This window comes from Thalassophryne amazonica, chromosome 14 (genome assembly GCF_902500255.1).
Source record: "Thalassophryne amazonica chromosome 14, fThaAma1.1, whole genome shotgun sequence".
Taxonomy (NCBI): Eukaryota; Metazoa; Chordata; class Actinopteri; order Batrachoidiformes; family Batrachoididae; genus Thalassophryne; species Thalassophryne amazonica.
In genome coordinates, this window is record NC_047116.1 from 68,199,510 (window position 1) to 68,222,645 (window position 23,136).

At 41.3% G+C, this 23,136-nt stretch overlaps 1 protein-coding gene across 1 annotated transcript in view; it reads right to left on the reverse strand.

Annotated features, from left to right (window-relative positions):
• Window positions 1-23,136, reverse strand: part of LOC117524913 (methylmalonic aciduria and homocystinuria type D homolog, mitochondrial-like) — a 65,519-nt gene that overhangs the window by 20,997 nt on the left and 21,386 nt on the right. The window contains 3 exon segments of the mRNA XM_034186729.1: window positions 619-749; window positions 10,263-10,371; window positions 11,908-12,119. Coding sequence (XP_034042620.1) covers window positions 619-749; window positions 10,263-10,371; window positions 11,908-12,119 — 452 coding nt within the window.

Genomic DNA, 23,136 nt, shown 5'->3' on the forward strand with positions numbered 1-23,136 from the left:
ATAACTACTGTACATCGAATCTCATTAGCCCACCTCCAGTCAGGTCATAAGTATTTGGACAGAAACATGATTATGCATGATTGCACAATGATGACACCTCTGTACAGCAACACGGTGGTATTGAAATGAAACAGTCAAAATGATCCTATAGTTTAATGTAAACAAAATATCACATTACTATTAATCATTTAGGAATTACAGCCAGAAATTGGACAAACCAGCTTAATTCTAAATATAAAATAGTCAATTTTATATCCATTTTTCTTTTGATGTTAGGAGATGGATACATGGACATTTCCAAATCACTGAACATGTCTTGGGCTTCATTTACATTAATCTATAAGAAATACAAACATAATGGTACGGTATGGTAAATTTGCCTGGAGGAGGCAGTTCTCAAAAACTGTGAACTGTGCAAGAATGATGAGGGAACCCATCAAGACATCCAAGACAACTCCAAAGGAGATACAGGCTTCTTTTACTCCGACTGAAGAAACTGAGCACACTGCAATGGGATTCTGATTACCAACAACCCAAACACACAAGCAGTCTTGGAGCAGTGTAGAGATTTTACCATGACAAATGTTTACAGTCTCAGCCCCCAGCACAACTACTGACCTTGTCAAGCATCTGCTCTCGCTCCTGTTCCACTTCAGCAGACCATGACGTCATATCATTCTGAGTTTTTTGTGTTACGGTGATGACCATCATACCAGTGGGTGCAGCCTCAGGGAACATGAACTGGAAGTCTGTTTATGAGATTATTATGAAACAGAAAACACAGTCTCAGCAAAGAAAACAGACAATCCTATGCACCAATATGAGCTGGACTTATTACTACAATTTTTTTTTTTACAAAGTTGGAAAATTCTGCTGATGTAAATAACAGCAGAAAATACTTGGAGGAAAATGTTTGCACGGCTTCAAAAATGAAGCCACATTTTGTATTAAGAATTAAATTTTGTTTGACAGACAGTGCTTTCCCATTGTGAACACTAGCCGGAAAACAGTGGCTGTACCAAACAGGTAGGGTGGAGCTTTTATTGATGATACATTTTCTTTCTTTCTTTTGTTAGGATGTTTTGTTTGTAAGTTCAGAATACCGAATTTGAACATTTATTTTGCATAAAACTCAAAAATGTTCTGCCACAGACTGGTAAAAATTTTGGCAGGTTTTGGAATTGTGAATCTTACGTCACTGTGTCCATAGGGAAGTATTTGGGGACCCCTAATCTTTATACTATGTTTAATGTTGCATGTTGGACAGTTCCCCCCCCCAAGGTGGAAAAAAGGGCAATACTTTCTTCATTGCACTGGCCCCATTTGTTAAAAATGTGTAATGTGTAAATGTGTAAACTGTCACAAAATGTGACTTTCAGCCCAAAAAAAAAAAAAAAAAAAATAGATTAGTATATTAAGGAGCAGAATGGAAAGATTATGAAATAATGAAGATAATATTTTATATCTTATTGATTATTCTTGTTTTTTTTTTTAACATGTCTCAATAATGGGAATGGGAGGCAGAGCCTTCAGCTTTCAGGCTCCTCTCCTGTGGAACCAGCTCCCAATTCAGATCAGGGAGACAGATACCCTCTCTACTTTTAAGATTAGGCTTAAAACTTTCCTTTTCGCTAAGGCTTATAGTTAGGGCTGGATCGGGTGACCCTGGACCATCCCTTGGTTATGCTGCTTTAGACGTAGACTGTGGGGGGGTTCCCATGATGCACTGTTTCTTTCTCTTTTTGCTCCGTATGCATCACTCTGCATTTAATCATTAGTGATCGATCTCTGCCCCCCTTCACGGCATGTCTTTTTCCTGGTTCTTTCCCTCAGCCCCAACCAGTCTCAGCAGAAGACTGCCCCTCCCTGAGCCTGGTTCTGCTGGAGGTTTCTTCCTGTTAAAAGGGAGTTTTTCCTTCCCACTGTGGCCAAGTGCTTGCTCATAGGGGGTCGTTTTGACCGTTGGGGTTTTTCATAATTATTGTATGGCCTTGCCTTACAATATGGAGCGCCTTGGGGCAACTGTTTGTTGTGATTTGGCGCTATATAAGAAAAAAGTTGATTGATTGATTGATTGAATAAAGATTTAAAAAGCCATGCAAATTTGAATCCACACTGTCATTAGTAAAAAAAAAAAATAATAAAAAAAAATAGTTTTCACCTCATAATTTTCACCAAAAATTAAAACCCTGCCCTCATTTCATAAAAATAACCATGCAGTTATTTAGCATGATGTCCTTGTCATGTACTGAGGTGAGACAAAAAGTTGAAAAGTAATTCTCTGTTGCATAATTATTATCAGGAGGTCCCGAAATATACAGTCCCCATGTCCATGAATCAGGGAAGCAAAATTATCTACCTTCTATTTAATTAAAAAGACAATTGAGAAATTATGGGTTAATGTTGTGAAGTAGCACAGGACTGAATTTGGGTCATGAACCCATGTTTTGTATTATACATTTCTATTTGGAAACGATTCCAACTACCTCAGCTTCACAAAAGAAAATCTCAATGGACTGGGCTCAAAAATCATTCACATTAGAATTCCAAATACGGACAACACTAATTTTTCCCTCCAGTTACTTAGTTGCCATCAGAAAGCAATGCCAAGCCCTAAAAAGCCAAATTTAGCAGTAAAAATATCAAAGAATTTACTTAGAACACCTACAATTTTTTTTTTAAACACCAGTCTCAGAGTTGTTGTCCTTGCATGTTTTTTCAAGATTTAGCCAGTCTAAATTTGATTCAGTATGTGTTGCACTTTCCTCAGAAATGTTCACAGTGAGTGAATTCTGGTTTCACCATTTGTACAGAAAAAAAAAAAAAAAAAACCTTGAACCATTCTTCACTGAGCCATGTCTTGTGCAACAGATAAGTGAATATTTACTGAGGGATCCTTCAAATGGTGATGCAAGCACCAAATTTGGCACACATACTCCTTAGACATTACTCTTTTAAAAATGCCGGGTACCCACGTGAACTTTCAATAGGCGGGCAAGAAGGGGTCAATTGAAGTATTACACAGGGGTCAAAATTTTAAAATGCTCCAATCATATTGAAAGGTATTCCATATTATTTGTCTGATCATAAAGATTCCAAAAAGGTACAGTTTGGACCATCTGTGAATGAATGTTCTGGAGTTATGGGGTAAAAACAGCAAGAACAGTGACAAAGGTCAATTTCAATTTGTACAGGGGTCAAAAGTTAAAGTTGCTCCATCCATCCATCCATCCATCCATTTTCTTCCGATTTATCCGGAGTCGGGTCGCGGGGGCAGCAGCTCAAGCAAAGCCGCCCAGACATCCCGATCCACACACACCTCCCCCAGCTCCTCCAAGGGAACCCCAAGGCGCTCCCAAGCCAGCCAAGAGATGTAGTCCCTCCAATGTGTCCTGGGTCTTCCCCGGGGCCTCCTCCCAATGGGACGTGCCCGGAACACCTCTCCAGCAAGGCGTCCAGGGGGCATCCAGAAAAGATGCCCGAGCCACCTCAACTGACTCCTTTCGATGTGGAGGAACAGCGGCTCGACTCTGAGCTCCTCCCGAGTGACCGAGCTCCTCACCCTATCTCTAAGAGAGCGCCTAGCTACCCTGCGGAGGAAACTCATCTCGGCCGCTTGTACTCGCAATCTCGTTCTTTCGGTCATGAGCCAAATCTCACGACCATAGGTGAGGATCGGAACGTAGATCGATCGGTAAATCGAGAGCTTTGCTCCAATTTTGGTAAAAAGTGATGCAAATTATTAGTTGGGTGAATACGGTTTTAAAAAGGAATAGTCTGCATCATGTATCATGCTTAGTTATCATGTTACAGGGTAGCATATGTCACATGTCATAGAATCCAATGGATGCTGATATTGTTTAACCTTTACTTTGCAAACCAAGCACGCAACACAGTCAAAACTATTCCATTTATTAATCCTATTAGCTCAACCAGTAATTTGCACCACTTTTTACCAAAATTGGAGCAACTTTAACTTTTGACCCCTGTACAAACTGAAACTGACCTTTCTCAGTGTTCTTGCTGTTTTTACCCCATAACTCCAGACCATTCATTCACAGATAGTCCAAACTATACTTTTTTGGAATCTTTATGATCAGACAAATAATATGGTATACCTTTCAATATGATTGGAGCATTTTTAAATTTTTACCCCTGTGTAATACTTCAATTGACCCCTTCTTGGCCGCCTATTGAAATTTCACGTGGGTACCCGGCATTTTTAAAAGAGTAATGTCTAAGGAGTATGTGTGCCAAATTTGGTGCTTGCATCACCATTTGAAGCATTTTTTTCAGTTATCTGCTGCACTAGTCACAATCAATCAATCAATCAATTTTTTTATATAGCGCCAAATCACAACAAACAGTTGCCCCAAGGCGCTTTATATTGTAAGGCAAGGCCATACAATAATTATGTAAAACCCCAACGGTCAAAACGACCCCCTGTGAGCAAGCACTTGGCTACAGTGGGAAGGAAAAACTCCCTTTTAACTTTAATTAAAGTGTAGCTGCACTGAGTGTAGGCAAAGTACGTTTCATACGTCTCACAAAGTGAACATTTCAAAACAAATTTGCTCTTTGCATATTAAATTGTGTGTGACCAAGAATTAATTTAAGCAGATTATTAAAAGGAAGCAGGCGTAAGAAGGGAAGCTGGAAACTGTAAACGTGAGCACTGAAGTAAATTATGCAAAGGCTGTACATAAACTGTAGATATCTTGATGAGGAGCCTTTGATTTTGACTTTGTGATGTAAACAAATTGTGTAAATAAACTGTAGAAATGTTGTGGAGGAGCCTCTGATTTTGACTTTGTGATGTGAATAAATGGTTTGTGTAAATAAACCACAGATATCTTGATGAGGAGCCTCTGATTTTGACTTTGTGATGTAAATAAATTGTGTAATTATACCATAGATATCTTGATGAGGAGCCTCTGATTTTGACTTTGTGTTGCAAATAAAATGTTTGTGTAAATAAACTGTAGATATCTTGATGAGGAGCCTCTGATTTTGACTTTGTGATGTAAATAAATTGTTTGTGTAAATAAAGTGTAGATATTTTGATGAGGAGCCTCTGATTTTGACTTTGTGGTGTAAATAAATTGTTTGTGTAAATAAAGTGTAGATATGTTCAGGAGGAGCCTATGATTTTGACTTTGTGATGTAAATAAATTGTGAAAATAAACTGTAGATATGTTGAGGAAGAGCCTCTGATTTTGACCGTGATGTAAATAAACCGTAGATATCTTGAGGAGGAGCCTTTGATTTTGACTGTGTGATGTAAATAATTTGTTTGCGTAAATAAACCATAAATATCTTGATGAGGAGCCTCTGATTTTGACTTTGTGATGTAAATAGTTTGTGTAAATAAACTGTAGCTATCTTTATGAGGAGCCTCTGATTTTGACTTTGTGATGTAAATTGTGTAAATAAGCTGTAGATATGGGCAGCATGGTGGCTTAGTGGTTAGCACTGTTGCCTCACGGCGAGAAGGTCGTGGGTTCAGTTCCCGTGGCCTTTCTGTGTGGAGTTTGCATGTTCTCCCCGTGTTTGCGTGGGTTTCCTCCAGGTGCTCCGGTTTCCTCCCACATCCAAAGACATGCGGATTAGGTGGATTAGTATCTTTAAATTGTCCGTAGGTGTGTGTGTGGGTGTGTCTGTGTTTGTTTGTCTGTTTGTGGCCCTGCGACAGACTGGCGTCCTACCAAGCTGCTTGCCTGTTGTCCTGTAGTCCATCCCAGCCTTGTGCAGGTCTACAGTTTTGTCCCTGGTGTCCCTGGTAGTGTAGACAGCTCTTTGGTATGGCTATGGTGGACAGGTTGGAGTGTGATTGTGTGTGAGAACATGTGTCTTTAATAGGAGGTAAAGAGTGCAGAATAAGAGGGCTTCTTAAAGAAAAATGAACAGGTCTGTGTGAGCCAGAATTCTTGCTGGTTGGTAGGAGTTCAAATACTTATTTGCAGCAGTAACATACAAATAAATTATAAAAAAAAAAATCATAAATTGTGATTTCCAGATTATTTTTTTAGATTATGTCTCTCACAGTGGCCATGCACCTAAGATGAAAATTTCAGACCCCTCCATGATTTCTAAGTGGGAGAACTTGCAAAACCGCAGGGCGTTAAAATACTTATTTTCCTCACTGTGTGTTAAGGAAGAGTCTCTGATTTTGACTTTGTGATGTAAATAAATTGTGTAAATAAACTGTAGATATCTTGAGAAGGAGCCTCTGTTTTTGACTTTGTGATGTAAATAAATTGTGTAAATAAACTGTAGATATCTTGAGAAAGAGCCTCTGCTTTTGACTTTGTGATGTAAATAAATTGTTTAAATAAGCTGTAGATATCTTGAGGAAGAGCCTCTGCTTTTGACTTTGTGATGTAAATAAATTGTGTAAATAAACTGTAAATATGTTGAGGAAGAGCCTCTGCTTTTGACTTTGTGATGTAAATAAACTGTAGATATCTTGAGGAAGAGCCTCTGATTTCGACTTTGTGATGTAAATAAACTGTTTGTGTAAATAAACTGTAGATATCTTGAGGAAGAGCCTCTGATTTTGACTTTGTGATGTAAATAAACTGTAGATATCTTGAGGATGAGCCTTTGACTTTGACTTGTGATGTAAATAATTGTGTAAATAAACTGTAGATATGTTGAGGAAGAGCCTCTGATTTTGACTTTGTGATGCGAATAAATTGTGTAAAACTGTAGATATCTTGAGGAAGAGCCTCTGATTTTGACTGTGATGTAAATAAACTGTAGATATGTTGAGGAAGAGCCTCTGATTTTGACTTTGACATGCAAATAAATTGTGTAAATAAACTGTAGATATGTCGAGGAAGAGCCTCTGATTTTGACTGTGCTGTAAATAAATTGTGTAAATAAACTGTATACGTCTTGAGGAGGAGCCTCTGATTTTGACTGTGATGTAATAAATTGTGTAATAAACTGTAGATATGTTGAGGAAGAGCCTCTGATTTTGACTTTGAGAGGTAAATAAATTGTGCAAATAAATTGCAGATATGTTGAGGAGGATCCTTTGAAGAAGAACAAGAGCCTTTATTGTCACTGTACATATACAACCCCTGCAAAAATTATGGAATCACCGGCCTCGGAGGATGTTCATTCAGTTTGTTTAATTTTGTGGAAAAAAAGCAGATCACAGACATGACACAAAACTCAAGTCATTTCAAATGGCAACTTTCTGGCTTTAAGAAACACTATAAGAAATCAGGAAAAAAAAAATGTGTCAGTCAGTAACAGTTACTTTTTTAGACCAAGCAGAGGGAAAAAATATGGAATCACTCAATTCTGAGGAAAAAATTATGGAATCATGAAAAACAAAAGAACACTCCAACACATCACTAGTATTCTGTTGCACCACCTCTGGCTTTTATAAACAGCTTGCAGTCTCTGAGGCATGGACTTAATGAGTGACAAACAGTACTCTTCATCAATCTGGCTCCAACTTTCTCTGATTGCTGTTGCCAGATCAGCTTTGCAGGTTGGAGCCTGTCAGGGACCATTTTCTTCAAGTTCCACCAAGATTTTCAATTGGATTAAGATCCGGACTATTTGCAGGCCATGACATTGACCCTATGTGTCTTTTTTCAAGGAATGTTTTCACAGTTTTTGCTCTATGGCAAGATGCATTATCATCTTGAAAAATGATTTCATCATCCCCAAACATCCTTTCAATTGATGGGATAAGAAAAGTGTCCAAGTATCAACTTAAACGTGTGCATTTATTGTTGATGTAATGACAGCCATCTCCCCAGTGCCTTTACCTGACATGCAGCCCCATATCATCAATGGCTGTGGAAATTTACATGTTCTTTTCAGGCAGTCATCTTTATAAATCTCATTGGAACGGCACCAAACAAAAGTTCCAGCATCATCACCTTGCCCAATGCAGATTCGAGATTCATCACTGAATAAGACTTTCATCCAGTCATCCACAGTCCACGATTGCTTTTCCTTAGCCCATTGTAACCTTGTTTTTTTTCTGTTTAGGTGTTGATGGCTTTCGTTTAACTTTTCTGTATGTAAATCCCATTTCCTTTAGGCGGTTTCTTACAGTTCGGTCACAGACGTTGACTCCAGTTTCCTCCCATTCGTTCCTCATTTGTTTTGTTGTGCATTTTCGATTTTTGAGACATATTGCTTTAAGTTTTCTGTCTTGACGCTTTGATGTCTTCCTTGGTCTACCACTATGTTTGCCTTTAACAACCTTCCCATGTTGTTTGTATTTGGTCCAGAGTTTAGACACAGCTGACTGTGAACAACCAACATCTTTTGCAACAGACTTTGATAATCCTCTCCTTTGACATCTCTCGTGTTGGAGCCATGATTCATGTCAGTCCACTTGGTGCAACAGTTCTCCAAGGTGTGATCACCCCTTTTTAGATGCAGACTAACGAGCAGATCTGATTTGATGCAGGTGTTAGTTTTGGGGATGAAATTTACAGGGTGATTCCATAATTTATTCCTCAGAATTGAGTGAGTCCATATTTTTTTTCCCTCTGCTTGGTCTAAAAAAGTAACCATTACTGACTGCCACAATTATTTTTCCTGATTTTTTATAGTGTTTCTTAAAGCCAGAAAGTTGCCATTTGAAATGACTTTAGTTTTGTGTCATGTCTGTGATCTGCTTTTTTTCTACAAAATTAAACAACTGAATGAACATCCTCCGAGGCCGGTGATTCCATAATTATTGCCAGGGGTTGTATACATACAACAAAATTTGTCCCGTGCATTTAACCCATCCTAATTACAGTTAGACGCAATCCAACCACGAGGAGCAGTTTGGTAGCCACAGTCTGGCGCCTGGGGACCACCTCCAGATGTAGAGATGCTGCCTTGGTCAGGGGCAGAGAAAGGAGCAGAGCCTAAATAAGCATTTTATATATATATATATATATATATATATATATATATATATATATATATATACACACATACACATATATACTCAACAAAAATATAAACGCAACACTTTTAGTTTTGCTCCCATTTTGTATGAGATGAACTCAAAGATCTAAAACTTTTTCCACATACACAATATCACCATTTCCCTCAAATATTGTTCACAAACCAGTCTAAATCTGTGATAGTGAGCACTTCTCCTTTACTGAGATAATCCATCCCACCTCACAGGTGTGCCATATCAAGATGCTGATTAGACACCATGATTAGTGCACAGGTGTGCCTTAGACTGCCCACAATAAAAGGCCACTCTGAAAGGTGCAGATTTGTTTTATTGGGGGGGGGGGGGGGGAGATACCAGTCAGTATCTGGTGTGACCACCACTTGCCTCATGCAGTGCAACACATCTCCTTGGCATCATCTGTGAAGAGAACACCTCTCCAACGTGCCAAACGCCAGCGAATGTGAGCATTTGCCCACTCAAGTCGGTTACGACGACGAACTGGAGTCAGGTCGAGACCCCGATTAGGACGACGAGCATGCAGATGAGCTTCCCTGAGACGGTTTCTGACAGTTTGTGCAGAAATGCTTTGGTTATGCAAACCGATTGTTTCAGCAGCTGTCCGAGTGGCTGGTCTCAGATGATCTTGGAGGTGAACATGCTGGATGTGGAGGTCCTGGGCTGGTGTGGTTACACGTGGTCTGCGGTTGTGAGGCTGGTTGGATGTACTGCCAAATTCTCTGAAACGCCTTTGGAGACGGCTTATGGTACAGAAATGAACATTCAATACACGAGCAACAGCTCTGGTTGACATTCCTGCTGTCAGCATGCCAATTGCACGCTCCCTCAAATCTTGCGACATCTGTAGCATTGTGCTGTGTGATAAAACTGCACCTTTCAGAGTGGCCTTTTATTGTGGACAGTCTAAGGCACACCTGTGCACTAATCATGATGTCTAATCAGCATCTTGATATGGCACACCTGTGAGGTGGGATGGATTATCACAGCAAAGGAGAAGTGCTCACTATCACAGATTTAGACTGGTTTGTGAACAATATTTGAGGGAAATGGTGATATTGTGTATGTGGAAAAAGTTTTAGATCTTTGAGTTCATCTCATACAAAATGGGAGCAAAACCAAAAGTGTTGCGTTTATATTTTTGTTGAGTGTATATATATACATACACACACACATATACACATACATAAATATAAATTTTTTTTTTGAAAATACAAAAATACAAAATACACAGCTCGGAAGGTGTGTATTTTGTCTCAAACCATATTGTGAATGTAAGACGACTGTCGTTGTGTCCCTAGTGTTTTTGTACTCTTACCTTTCTTCAATATTTCAGGGCAGGACTGTATGGCACACTCCACATTGGAGTCATCAAAGTACTTCTCAGGTCTGTTGAAATTTGGTGGAAGGGATGGGTCATCATGTTCCTACAAAAAAAAAAAGAAAAAAAAAAAGACCATCCTCAAAAGAACAGAGATTTCACCTCCAATTAACTTCCAGTAAAATATACCCCTTGCTCATGCACACATAGCCCCAAAACCACTTGACGCTTCAAAGTCTTGGTTTAGTACTTCTGCTTATCATACCTCCATGCAGGGTAAGGAATTGCCAGACACAGGCCCAGTTCCAATAGCACACAGTTTTACAAGAGTGTTGGTGGGTCAGAAAATTGCTTTCTTTCATTTAGATCAATCATTAATAAATACAAACAGCATAGTTCTGTATGGTCAATCTGTCTGAAGTAGGCCGTTCCCCAAGCCAATAACTCCTTCAGGGTTATCTGGGTGTCTTGGTGCCTCACTTATTTGTGTCCTTCCAGCATGGTCACTCATTTTTTTGAGAACTGCCTACTTGACACAGATTTCCCATACTGTTTGCATTTCTTAATGATTTAAGTGATGCCCAAGACATCCAGTAAAGTAAATCCCTTCAGCTGCTCCATTGTTTTCACTCAGGGTCGCCACAGTAGATCCAAGGTAGATCTGCATGTTTTTTTTTATGCCGGCTGCCCTTCCTGATGCAATTCCACATTACATGGAGAAATGTGGCAGAGGTGGGGTTTGAACCGGGAGCCTTCTGCACTGAACCCAAGCACACTAACCACTTGGCCACCATCTCTAGACATGTTTAAAATAGAAAACCCTAGCACTCCACCCACATCCATCAGAGAACACCAAGCATTTCAACTATGGAATGGTGAATGGTGGTGCTGAAGAGTCATCCCCCATACAGATGCACCCAGAACCTAACCTGAGGCAGATTATCCAGGTTGGCACGTGGACAGTTCTTTCTTCTAGCAAGGATGACCATCTTCAACTGCAGGTCAGAAAGATGTGTATTTTAGCAGCAGTACTCCATGAGGTCTCCAAACCTGGAAGTGGCTGAATCCCGTTGAATAGATTCACTCTTTGACCAGATACTCCAGTGACTGGTGTGTCGAAAGTGCTGGCAGTTGATGTGGCAGACCAGCTCCCTGTGATGGTGTTAGCTGTTACTCGTGTCAATGATCATATTATCAGACTCAGACTTAAAAACTCTCTGTGTGACTTCTCTGTTGCCTCAGTGCACGCTTCAACTAAGTGATGTCTTGATGAGGAGGGCATTCGACTCACAGCTTCACTTGGAGGTTGACAATCGTCTCAGACTCAGCTGGCTATAGGTGGTTTCAATGCACTCGCATGCAATGACACCAGCCTATGCTAATTTTTTGCAAAGTGCTTCACTCTCTGTGTGCAGTCTGCTTTGTTGGATCCCAGTAGGTTACTGGATAACATAGCCACCTTATTATTCTAAGGAGTGGAGACAGACTGACATTTTCCCACTGGACTGTGAGGTGATTCATTTACCTTACCAGCGATGTTAAAGTCCCTTTGAACTTGTCCTACGAGTGGTCTGTGAAGGCCTATTAAATCATGAAGTATGGCCTCACCTATAAATATTAACGTTAGCCTTCTTGTACTTACACAGTACTGTTCAGTGGACTGGGCTGGTACAAACTGATATCGGTCAATGGCTGATGGTGTGGAAATGGCAGGTGCCATCTTCTGGGCTGGGTTCTTCTGCTGAACTATTCCTTTGAGGTGACAGTCAAATCCAACATTACCAGGCAATTGAAATGTCTGATCTTGGGCCCTAAAAGGACCCATGCTTTCATCAGGCTGCACAGTCTTCAGTCCTAAAACAGGAAAGGGGAAAAGTAACTGATGGCTCACAATGCCAGTGTATTATAAACTTTCAAGTTTCACTTTATTTATCCTTAGAAAGGAAATTTAGGGTGCAGCAGGATGTCCAAGACAAATATACAGACACCACCAGCACTGTACACACAACACAAGACACTCAACAATAAAAACACTCCTTCCCCCCAAAACCAATGACAGAATCCAATTGGACAGATAAACTATCATCATAAACATGGGCAGAAATAAATAAAGAAATAAATAATATCATACTGTATCTAAAACAATCCTGCAAGAAATTAAAGAGATGTCAATCCTATGAATTCAAGTTCCTGAAAGCCACAGGAAGAATGCCTGGCTTAAACCTGTCGTGGCAGAGTTTCTTTTATTCTTGTACACTAACAAGTGGTGGCCAAGTGGTTAGTGCCCTGATTCTTTTATTCCTTTGCATTTTCTTATTGGCTCTGCCTTGTTGATAGGAACAGGTTGGTCTTTGGTGAGAAAAGAAAGGTATTTAACACCTGTTGTGGACTGATGCATGTCTCCAACTTGTATATTTTCATTAAACAGAAAGTTTCTCTACTTGTGAATCCACCAGCCCACCCAATGGTTTTATGCTTTTATTGTTACTAGAAGAGGTACTCATTTTCGCTTAGGTGAACAGCAGTTACAAAACGGTTAATGTTTTTAGTTTAAAATAAAATTTAAAAAATGTAACCACATCGTTGGAATCAGGACATCAATGCTGCAGTTTTAGGCTATAAATAAATGACACTCATACACTGCTCTTGTTCACTTTTTTTTAAAGTGCTGTCCATCTAACAAATTAATAATTACCAAACTTGTGCTGTTTCCTAACTGAAGTTATTTTCTGTACACTTTGATTATTTTAGTTTTCATTTTATTGTTTCACGTTCTGTATCGTATAGACTTATTAATATCATTATTCCACAAATTCCAATACAGTAGGTGGTGGTATGCACCTGTAAAACTGGTTTGCAATCAACCAAGAAACACAAAGAAGAAGTTGTCATTTTTTTCTGTGATTAACTGATAAGTGTTAAGTTTTCAGACTGTGGCTGATCGAAGAGATTGTGTGGCAGTGATTTCTCCTTTCTGCTAAAATTGTGATGATGTTGGCAACCGTCGCAGTCTGTGAGATGTTAGCGCAGCCAAACCAATTATGGTGACAAAGATGAAGCCTTGGAGATGCATAACAACAGTGAAACAAATACTTATTTACCTCACTGTATGAAGGTGAAGCTTGAGGGTTCATGGGAGTTCGCCCAACCAGTCCACATGTGTTTTGTGGATCTGGAGAAGGCGTTCAACCGTGTCCCTCGGGGCACCCTGTGGGGAGTGCTCCGGGAGTACGGGGTCCTTTGCTAAGGGCTATCCGGTCCCTGTACAACCGCAGCAGGAGCTTGGTTCGCATTGCCGGTAGTAAGTCAAACCTGTTTCCAGTGCACGTTGGCCTCCGCCAGGGCTGCCCTTTGTCACCGGTTCTGTTCATTATTTTTATGGACAGAATTTCTAGGCGCAGCCACGGTGTAGAGGGGGTCTGGTTTGGGAACCACAGAATCTCATCTCTGCTGTTTGCGGACGATGTGGTTCTGTTGGCTTCGTCAAATCAGGACCTTCAGCGTGCACTGGGGTGGTTTGCAGCTGAGTGTGAAGCGTCCGGGATGAAAATCAGCACCTCCAGATCCGAGGCCATGGTTCTCGACTGGAAAAAGGTGCTTTGCCCTCTTCAGGTCGGTGGAGTGTCCTTGCCTCAAGTGGAGGAGATTAAGTATCTCGGGGTCTTGTTCACGAGTGAGAGACGGATGGAGCGTGAGATCGATAGACGGATCGGTGCAGCATCTGCAGTGATGCGGTCGCTGTATCGGACTGTTGTGGTGAAGAGAGAGCTGAGTAGGGGGGCAAAGCTCTCGATTTACCGATCGATCTACGTTCCGATCCTCACCTATGGTCATGAGATTTGGCTCATGACCGAAAGAACGAGATCGCGAGTACAAGCGGCCGAGATGAGTTTCCTCCACAGGGTGGCTGGGCGCTCCCTTAGAGATCGGGTGAGGAGCTCGGTCACTCAGGAGGAGCTCGGAGCCAAGCCGCTGCTCCTCCACATCGAAAGGAGCCAGTTGAGGTGGCTCGGGCATCTTTTCCGGATGCCCCCTGGACGCCTTGCTGGAGAGGTGTTCCGGGCACGTCCCATTGGGAGGAGGCCCCGGGGAAGACCCAGGACAGGGACTACATCTCTCGGCTGGCTTGGGAACGCCTTGGGGTTCCCCTGGAGGAGCTGGGGGAGGTGTGTGTGGATCGGGAGGTCTGGGCGGCTTTGCTTGAGCTGCTGCCCCCGCGACCCGACTCCGGATAAAGCGGAAGAAAATGGATGGATGGATGGATGAAGGTTAGAAGTGATTGTTATATTTAAAAAAAATCTTAAATTGCATTTATTTATACAGCACCAATACACAACATCAGTCGCTCCATGGCGCTTCACATAATAGTAAAGTTACAAAGTAAAGTCTAACATTACTACTGAGCTCTGAACAAGCACCCTGGCAACACTGGTGCGAAAGACTCCCTCAAGCATTTTGATTATTGGAACAATCCTCAAGCAGACCAGACTCAGTTGAGTGACCATCTGCTTACTAACAGAAACAAAATAAAATAAATAAAATAAAACGGAGCATACAAAGAAACTGTCAAACATGCAGAGTGGTTGCAGCTAAGCAACCATATAACTATTAGAGTATAAGGAGCCGCAACGACTGAAGGCTCAAAGTACATTCAAATGTTGAAGAGCAGAGTCTCCGTAAATAACAGATCAGTCACTGAAGGAACATTCCACAGTGTTCATCTATATGATGTTCCTTAAACTTGGCACACTCCAGATTTCCACACTTTCCTGTAAAGCTCAAGTCACAGAAATATAGCTGCAGATACCATTTGAATGTTTTTAGGGAAATAGTTTACATATGTAAAATCTACAACAGAAATGTTTCTGTGAATTTTGGTGGCATTTGGTTGTAGATGTGGAGAGAAATCATTAATATGACTTTCACATTTTGAAAAAAAAGAAGAAGCAGGACATAGGTTGCATGACATAAATGTTTCATCATACTTCAATACATGTGTACGGAAAAAACAGCTGTGTAGCATGAAAGGGTGATTTTTAGTGATTTTTTTTTATTTAATATGATTTTCCATATATTGACAATTATGACTGTGAGCAGTGTGGTGGTTAGTGTGCTTGTTTCCAGATCAGAAGATTCCAGGCCAAGATCACCCCTGCCCACTCTCCATGAGTGAGGAAGGGCATCTAGTGTAAATCTTGTACTAAATCAACATGCAGATCAATATCAGATATTCTGTGGCAACCTCAACTGAAAATCAGAGAAACAGAAAGAACTTATTTTTAAAAAAATGTAGGTTTCATCTCAGACATGACCTGTAATCACACTGAAATTTATGCAGTTCTGTGCACATATTTTCTGTGTTCTATTTGTGGTGCCGCCTAGTAATGTTGCAATAATAAAAAAGTAGAAATGGCCCATAGCAGAACATTTAGCATCCTTCATGGAACGTATGGATATAGTGGTCCTGCCCAGGATGTACTCCACCTCACGCCTTATGACTGCTGGGATAGATTCCAGCCTACTGTGACCCTTCACTGGAGTAAGTGGGTATAGACAAGGGATGGATGACTGAGCAAAGTATGGCACGGGAGGTTTAGGCCACATGCATTTTTTATACGGAGTGGCTATACTTCCAACCGTTGGATCAATAAAGTAAATTCGCAAGCATATACGCCCAACCACAACCGACCAATGAGCGCGCTTGTAAGCTCACTTCCGGTTTCAACGTGGGAGTGGAAAAAAGGCGGATATTTTCTCGCCAGCTGCGGGAGGGTTTGCAGCCCGCGGAGGAGCTGTGATCTAAAGTGGTTCTGTTTGGCTCATCACAGCCAGGGAACTGTGTCAAACTAACACCATCTTACAGTCAACGAGCAGCATTTTGTTCAAAAACCGTTTCATCGTCATTAACAGGCTTCCATTGAAAATGCTTATGAAGTTTGTCTGTTTTCATCCATTGCGGTGTTTTCACAGTAATTTAAAGACGACGCCGTTAAATGTGTCAAACATACGCCGCAATAGAGACTTAAAAAGTGGTGTAAAAAAACATTGTTTAGATGCACAAAACGTGTCAAATACACGATTATGGTTGGGTGAATAACATAAGACATTATATTTATCTGCCCAACGGTTGTGCATGGAACTTTCAATGTATGAATTATCTGCCCAACGGTTGGGCGTATAGCCTTTGCCTTTTTTATAATGGTGCCACCTGTGGGGAAAAATATGTCATTTTCGGAATTCGAGTAACACGTATACGAGGTCTGTCCAAAAAGTAATGGACCTTTTTATTTTTTTCAAAAACTATATGGATTTGAATCACGTGTGAATGCATCAGCCAAGCTTGAACCTTCGTGCGCATGCGTGAGTTTTTCCACGCCTGTCGGTTGCGTCATTCGCCTGTAGGCAGGCTTTGAGTGAGCACTGGTCCACCCCTCCCGTCGGATTTCTTTTGTCTGAGAACTTGCTGAGAGACTGCCGCTTTGATCCATGAAATTTTCAGAAACTGTTAGAGACAGGCAGTTGGAAACCATTCGATAGATTCAGCTGGATATCGGTGAAGATTCTGTCGGCGTCACGCGAATTATGGACTGTTAAAACCTTTTTAAAGACGGCCCACAGCAGCGGAGGGCGCGCGGCGCGTCGAGTGGCCATTCAACAGGCTGGATCGACCAGATCATTTCTAAACTGAACGCTGTGTTGATCCGGGACATCATGTGACTACCACAGAAATGGCAACAGAGCTGGACATAGCACTTTTGCGGCACATTCCACTGTTACAGGAGATTTTGTAATGAAAGACGTGCGGAGGATTTCGTGCATCGGCACGAAGCAGCTCAGGACACGCCATGTCATTGCATATTTCATTTCACTTTAGTTAAGGTGTAATAAGTTGCATTGTGTGTATGTTGTCATCATTCATTTTCATAGAGCACAGAGATTAAAGTGAATGATGATAAAAAAGTGATAGCATGTCATATCACTGCAAGCTGTGGCATGCCGTACACAGAAGGTACATTGTAACTGAATAAACATGCACCTTAACATGCATGTGGCGCGCGCTGGCCCATTCGGATTGTACTAAATGTGCACCATAGCCAGCTGCTACGCAGTAAATAAAGTGTGATGGTTGCTACCTGACCTGAGTACCATGTAAACTGCAAAAATAAGGTCTCCAGTGAGTGGGTCGTGATCTTAATATATAAGACAGTTCATGTGTGTGTGTGTGTGTTCGCGCACATACAGTTTCAACCTAAGGGCCCCAGTGACCTCCCCCTTGGAGCCTCAGTCACCATAGCAAGTTTGGTGTTGATTGCTAATTACTCTGCTGTGCATAGCAGAGCAGATTGTGATATATACAGTGAGGAAAATAAGTATTTGAACACCCTGTGATTTTGCAAGTTCTCCCACATAGAAATCATAGAGGGGTCTGAAATTTTCATCTTAGGTGCATGTCCACTATGAGAGACATAATCCCCAAAAAAAATAAATAATAATAATAATCCGGAAATCACAATTTATGATTTTTTTTAATAATTTATTTGCATGTTACTGCTGCAAATAAGTATTTCAACACCTGCCAATCAGCAAAAATTCTGGCCCTCAAAGACCTGTTAGTCCGCCTCTAAAAAGTCCATCTCCACTCCACTTATTATTCCAAAACAGAAGCACCTATTTGAGGTCATTAGGTGCATAAAGACACCTGTCCACCTGTCCACCCCACACAATCAGTAAGACTCCAACTACTAACATGGCTAAAACCAAAGAGCTGTCTAAAAACACCAGAGACAAAATTGTAGACCTCCACAAGGCTGGAAAGGGCTACAGGGCAATTGCCAAGCAGCTTGGTGAAAAAAGATCAACTGTTGGAGCAATTATTAGAAAATGGAAGAAGCTAAACATGACTGTCAGTCTCCCTTGGACTGGGGCTCCATGCAAGATTCCACCTCGTGGCATATCGATGATCCTAAGAAAGGTGAGGAATCAGCCCAGAACTGCACGGGAGGAGCTGGTCAATGACCTGAAGAGAGCTGGCACCACTGTTTCCAAGGTTACTGTGGGTAATACACTAAGACGTCATGGGTTAAAATCATGCATGGCACAGAAGGTTCCCCTGCTTAAATCAGCACACGTCCAGGCCCATCTTAAGTTTGCCCATGACCATTTGGATGATCCAGGGGAGTCATGGGAAAAGTTACGTGGTCAGATGAGACCAAAATAGAACTTTCTGGTCTTAATTCCACTCGCCGTGTTTGGAGGAAGAAGAATGCCGAGTACCATCCCAAAAACACCGTCCCTACTGTGAAGCATGGGGGTGGAAGCATCATGCTTGGGGGGTGTTTTTCTGCACATGGGACAGGACGACTGCACTGTATTAAGGAGAGGATGACCGGGGCCATGTATTGCAAGATTTTGGGGAACAACCTCCTTCCCTCAGTTACAGCATTGAAGATGGGTCGTGGATGGGTCTTCCAACATGACAATGACCCAAAGCACACAGCCTGGATAACCAAGGAGTGGCTCCATAAGAAGCATATCAAGGTTCTGGAGTGGCCTAGCCAGTCTCCAGACCTAAACCCAATAGAAAATCTTTGGAGGGAGCTCAAACTCCATGTTTCTCAGTGACAGCCCAGTAACCTGGCTGATCTAGAGAAGATCTGTGTGGAGGAATGGGCCAAAATCCCTGCTGCAGTGTGTGCAAACCTGGTGAAAAACTACAGAAAACGTTTGACCTCTGTAATTGCAAACAAAGGCTACTGTACCAAATATTAACATTGATTTTCACAGGTGTTGAAATACTTATTTGCAGCAGTAACATACAAATAAATTATTAAAAAAATCATACATTGTGATTTCCGGATTTTTTTGTTTTTTAGATTATGTCTCTCACAGTGGATATGCACCTAAGATGAAAATTTCAGACCCCTCCCTGCATGATTTCTAAGTGGGAGAACTTGCAAAATCGCAGGTTGTTGAAATACTTATTTTCCTCACTGTATATTCAGTTGTATATAAAAGTTTGGGCACCACTGATAATTTCCACGATTTTCCTTTATAAATCATTGGTTGTTTGGATCAGCAACTTCAGTTAAATATATCATATTGCAGACAGACACAGTGATATTTGAGAAGTGAAATGAAGTTTCTAGTATTTACAGAAAGTGTGCATTAATTATTTAGAAAAAATACATTTTTGAAATTTAATATGATTTTCCATAGTTTGACATATATGACTGTGGGCAGTGCGGTGGTTAGTGTGCCTGTAAATACTTTCTAGTATTTACAGAAAGTGTGCATTAATTATTTAAACAAAATTAGACAGGTGCATAAATTTGGGTACCCCAATAGAAAAAATATATTTTTGAAATTTAATATGATTTTCCATAGTTTGACATATATGACTGTGGGCAGTGTGGTGGATAGTGTGCCTGTAAATACTTTCTAGTATTTACAGAAAGTGTGCATTAATTATTTACACAAAATTAGACAGGTGCATAAATTTGGGCACCCCAGCAGAAAAAAAATACATCAATATTTAGTAGAGCCTCCTTTTGCAGAAATAACAGCCTCTAAACGCTTCTTGTCACATGTCGGAAGCTGAGCAGGGCAGGTCCTGATTCTTACTTGCATGGGGGACCTCTTAGGGTTGGGCACACACATCAGGGGCTGTGTGTGCTTCTCCAGGTGAAACTAGAATTGCGTCAGGAAGAGCATCTGATGTAAAATTTGTGTCAAACCCCAACGCAGATCTGTGCTGGCTCCACTGTGGCGACCATGAGCAAAATGGGGTCAGCCAAAAGTTGAACAGTTATCATATATGTAAGGATTAAACAATGAGAAGCCGTGCATTATAGAGTTTGAATGCACGACGCGGAGTCTAAAACACCACGGTGCGAAGCGGATTGCGAAGTGCATTCAAACCATATAATGCAAGGCTTCTCATTGTTTAATCTGCTTATACCATAGTCCCACACAGTGAGCTAACACACAAATATTTACTTAAGTTAACTTTTTTCATGTTCTCTTCTTCTTTCCCGTCTTCAATCTTGTCCAGTTCAATGTTAAATCTTTATGCCGTTGCTTTTCAATTCAATTCAATCAATTTTTTTATATAGCGCCAAATCACAACAAACAGTTGCCCCAAGGCGCTTTATATTGTAAGGCAAGGCCATACAATAATTATGTAAAACCCCAACGGTCAAAACGACCCCCTGTGAGCAAGCACTTGGCTACAGTGGGAAGGAAAAACTCCCTTTTAACAGGAAGAAACCTCCAGCAGAACCAGGCTCAGGGAGGGGCAGTCTTCTGCTGGGACTGGTTGGGGCTGAGGGAGAGAACCAGGAAAAAGACATGCTGTGGAGGGGAGCAGAGATCGATCACTAATGATTAAATGCAGAGTGGTGCATACAGAGCAAAAAGAGAAAGAAACAGTGCATCATAGGAACCCCCCAGCAGTCTACGTCTATAGCAGCATAACTAAGGGATGGTTCAGGGTCACCTGATCCAGCCCTAACTATAAGCTTTAGCAAAAAGGAAAGTTTTAAGCCTAATCTTAAAAGTAGAGAGGATGTCTGTCTCCCTGATCTGAATTGGGAGCTGGTTCCACAGGAGAGGAGCCTGAAAGCTGAAGGCTCTGCCTCCCATTCTACTCTTACAAACCCTAGGAACTACAAGTAAGCCTGCAGTCTGAGAGCGAAGCGCTCTATTGGGGTGATATGGTACTACGAGGTCCCTAAGATAAGATGGGACCTGATTATTCAAAACCTTATAAGTAAGAAGAAGAATTTTAAATTCTATTCTAGAATTAACAGGAAGCCAATGAAGAGAGGCCAATATGGGTGAGATATGCTCTCTCCTTCTAGTCCCCGTCAGTACTCTAGCTGCAGCATTTTGAATTAACTGAAGGCTTTTTAGGGAACTTTTAGGACAACCTGATAATAATGAATTACAATAGTCCAGCCTAGAGGAAATAAATGCATGAATTAGTTTTTCAGCATCACTGTGAGACAAGACCTTTCTGATTTTAGAGATATTGCGTAAATGCAAAAAAGCAGTCCTACATATTTGTTTAATATGCGCTTTGAATGACATATCCTGATCAAAAATGACTCCAAGATTTCTCACAGTATTACTAGAGGTCAGGGTAATGCCATCCAGAGTAAGGATCTGGTTAGACACCATGTTTCTAAGATTTGTGGGGCCAAGTACAATAACTTCAGTTTTATCTGAGTTTAAAAGCAGGAAATTAGAGGTCATCCATGTCTTTATGTCTGTAAGACAATCCTGCAGTTTAGCTAATTGGTGTGTGTCCTCTGGCTTCATGGATAGATAAAGCTGGGTATCATCTGCGTAACAATGAAAATTTAAGCAATACCATCTAATAATACTGCCTAAGGGAAGCATGTATAAAGTGAATAAAATTGGTCCTAGCACAGAACCTTGTGGAACTCCATAATTAACTTTAGTCTGTGAAGAAGATTCCCCATTTACATGAACAAATTGTAATCTATTAGACAAATATGATTCAAACCACCGCAGCGCAGTGCCTTTAATACCTTTTGCTGTACTTTTCGTTTGCTCTCCTCCTCTTCCCATTCCTCAAACATTTTATTTTGGCCAAAAATATTAAAATTCATTTAGAAATCCATGTTTATCGCATTTCTGTCATTCACCTGTCAAAACACAGCTGATCTATGCCAACTGATTTGCGCGTTGCTATGGTGACGACCAGAGCGGAGCGATATGACAGTGACTTAACTTGCCGAACTAAATGTGCGTATACACAAAAATAATGCACGCCAGTTAGACATGGAATTCTGACTGACCATGGTATAAAGGAAATATTGGATCACATTTTAATGGCAATGGCAACAATTTACAGATCTCTTTAAAGAAAGAGATCTGTAAATTGTTGTGATTACACATACATACATCTTCAACCGCTTATTCAGGATCAGGTTACAGGGGCAACAACTCCAGCAGGGTGCCCCAAAGTTCCCTTTTCCCAGCCACATTGCCCACCTCTGACAGGGGAATCACAAGGCGTTCCCAGGCCAGTGTGGAGATTTAAATCTCTCCACCAAGTCCTGGGTCTTCCCTGGGGTCTCCTCCCAGCTGCACGTGCCCAGAACACCTCTCTAGGAAGGTGCCCAGGGGGCATCGTTACCAGATGCCTGAACCACCTCAGCTGGCCCCTTTCCACATGAAAGAGCAGCAGCTCTATTCCAAGCTCCTCAGGAATGACCGAGCTTCTCACCCAATGTCTAAGGGAGATACCAGCCACCCTCCTGAGGAAACCCATTTTGGCTGCTTGTACCCACGATGTAGTTCTTTCGGTCAAGACCCAACCCTCATGACCACTGGTGAGCGTTGGAACAAAGACTGACCAGTAGATTGAGAACTGCAACTTTTGGCTCAGCTACCTTTTTGTCACAACAGTACAGTAGAGCGAATGCAATACAGTTGCTGCTGCACCGATTCTCTGGCCAATCTCACGTTTCATTGTTCCCTCACTCGTGAACAAAACCCTGAGGTACTTGAACTCCTTTACTTGGGGCAAGACCTCATTCCCAACTCAGAGTAGGTAACCAGATCATACGCCCTCTCCAAGTCCACAAAACACATGGATACTGGCTGGGCATACTCCCAGGGCCCCTCCAGGATCCTTGTGAGAGTAAAGAGCTGGTCAATTGTTCCAAGACCACGACGGAACCCACATTGTTCCCCTTCAAACTGAGGTCCAACTATCGGCCGAACTCCTTTCTAGTACCCTGGAGTAGACTTTATCAGGGAGACTGAATAGTGCGATGCCCCTGTAACTGTAATTCCAAATAGAGGTTCAATCAATCAATTTTATTTATATAGCGCCAAATCA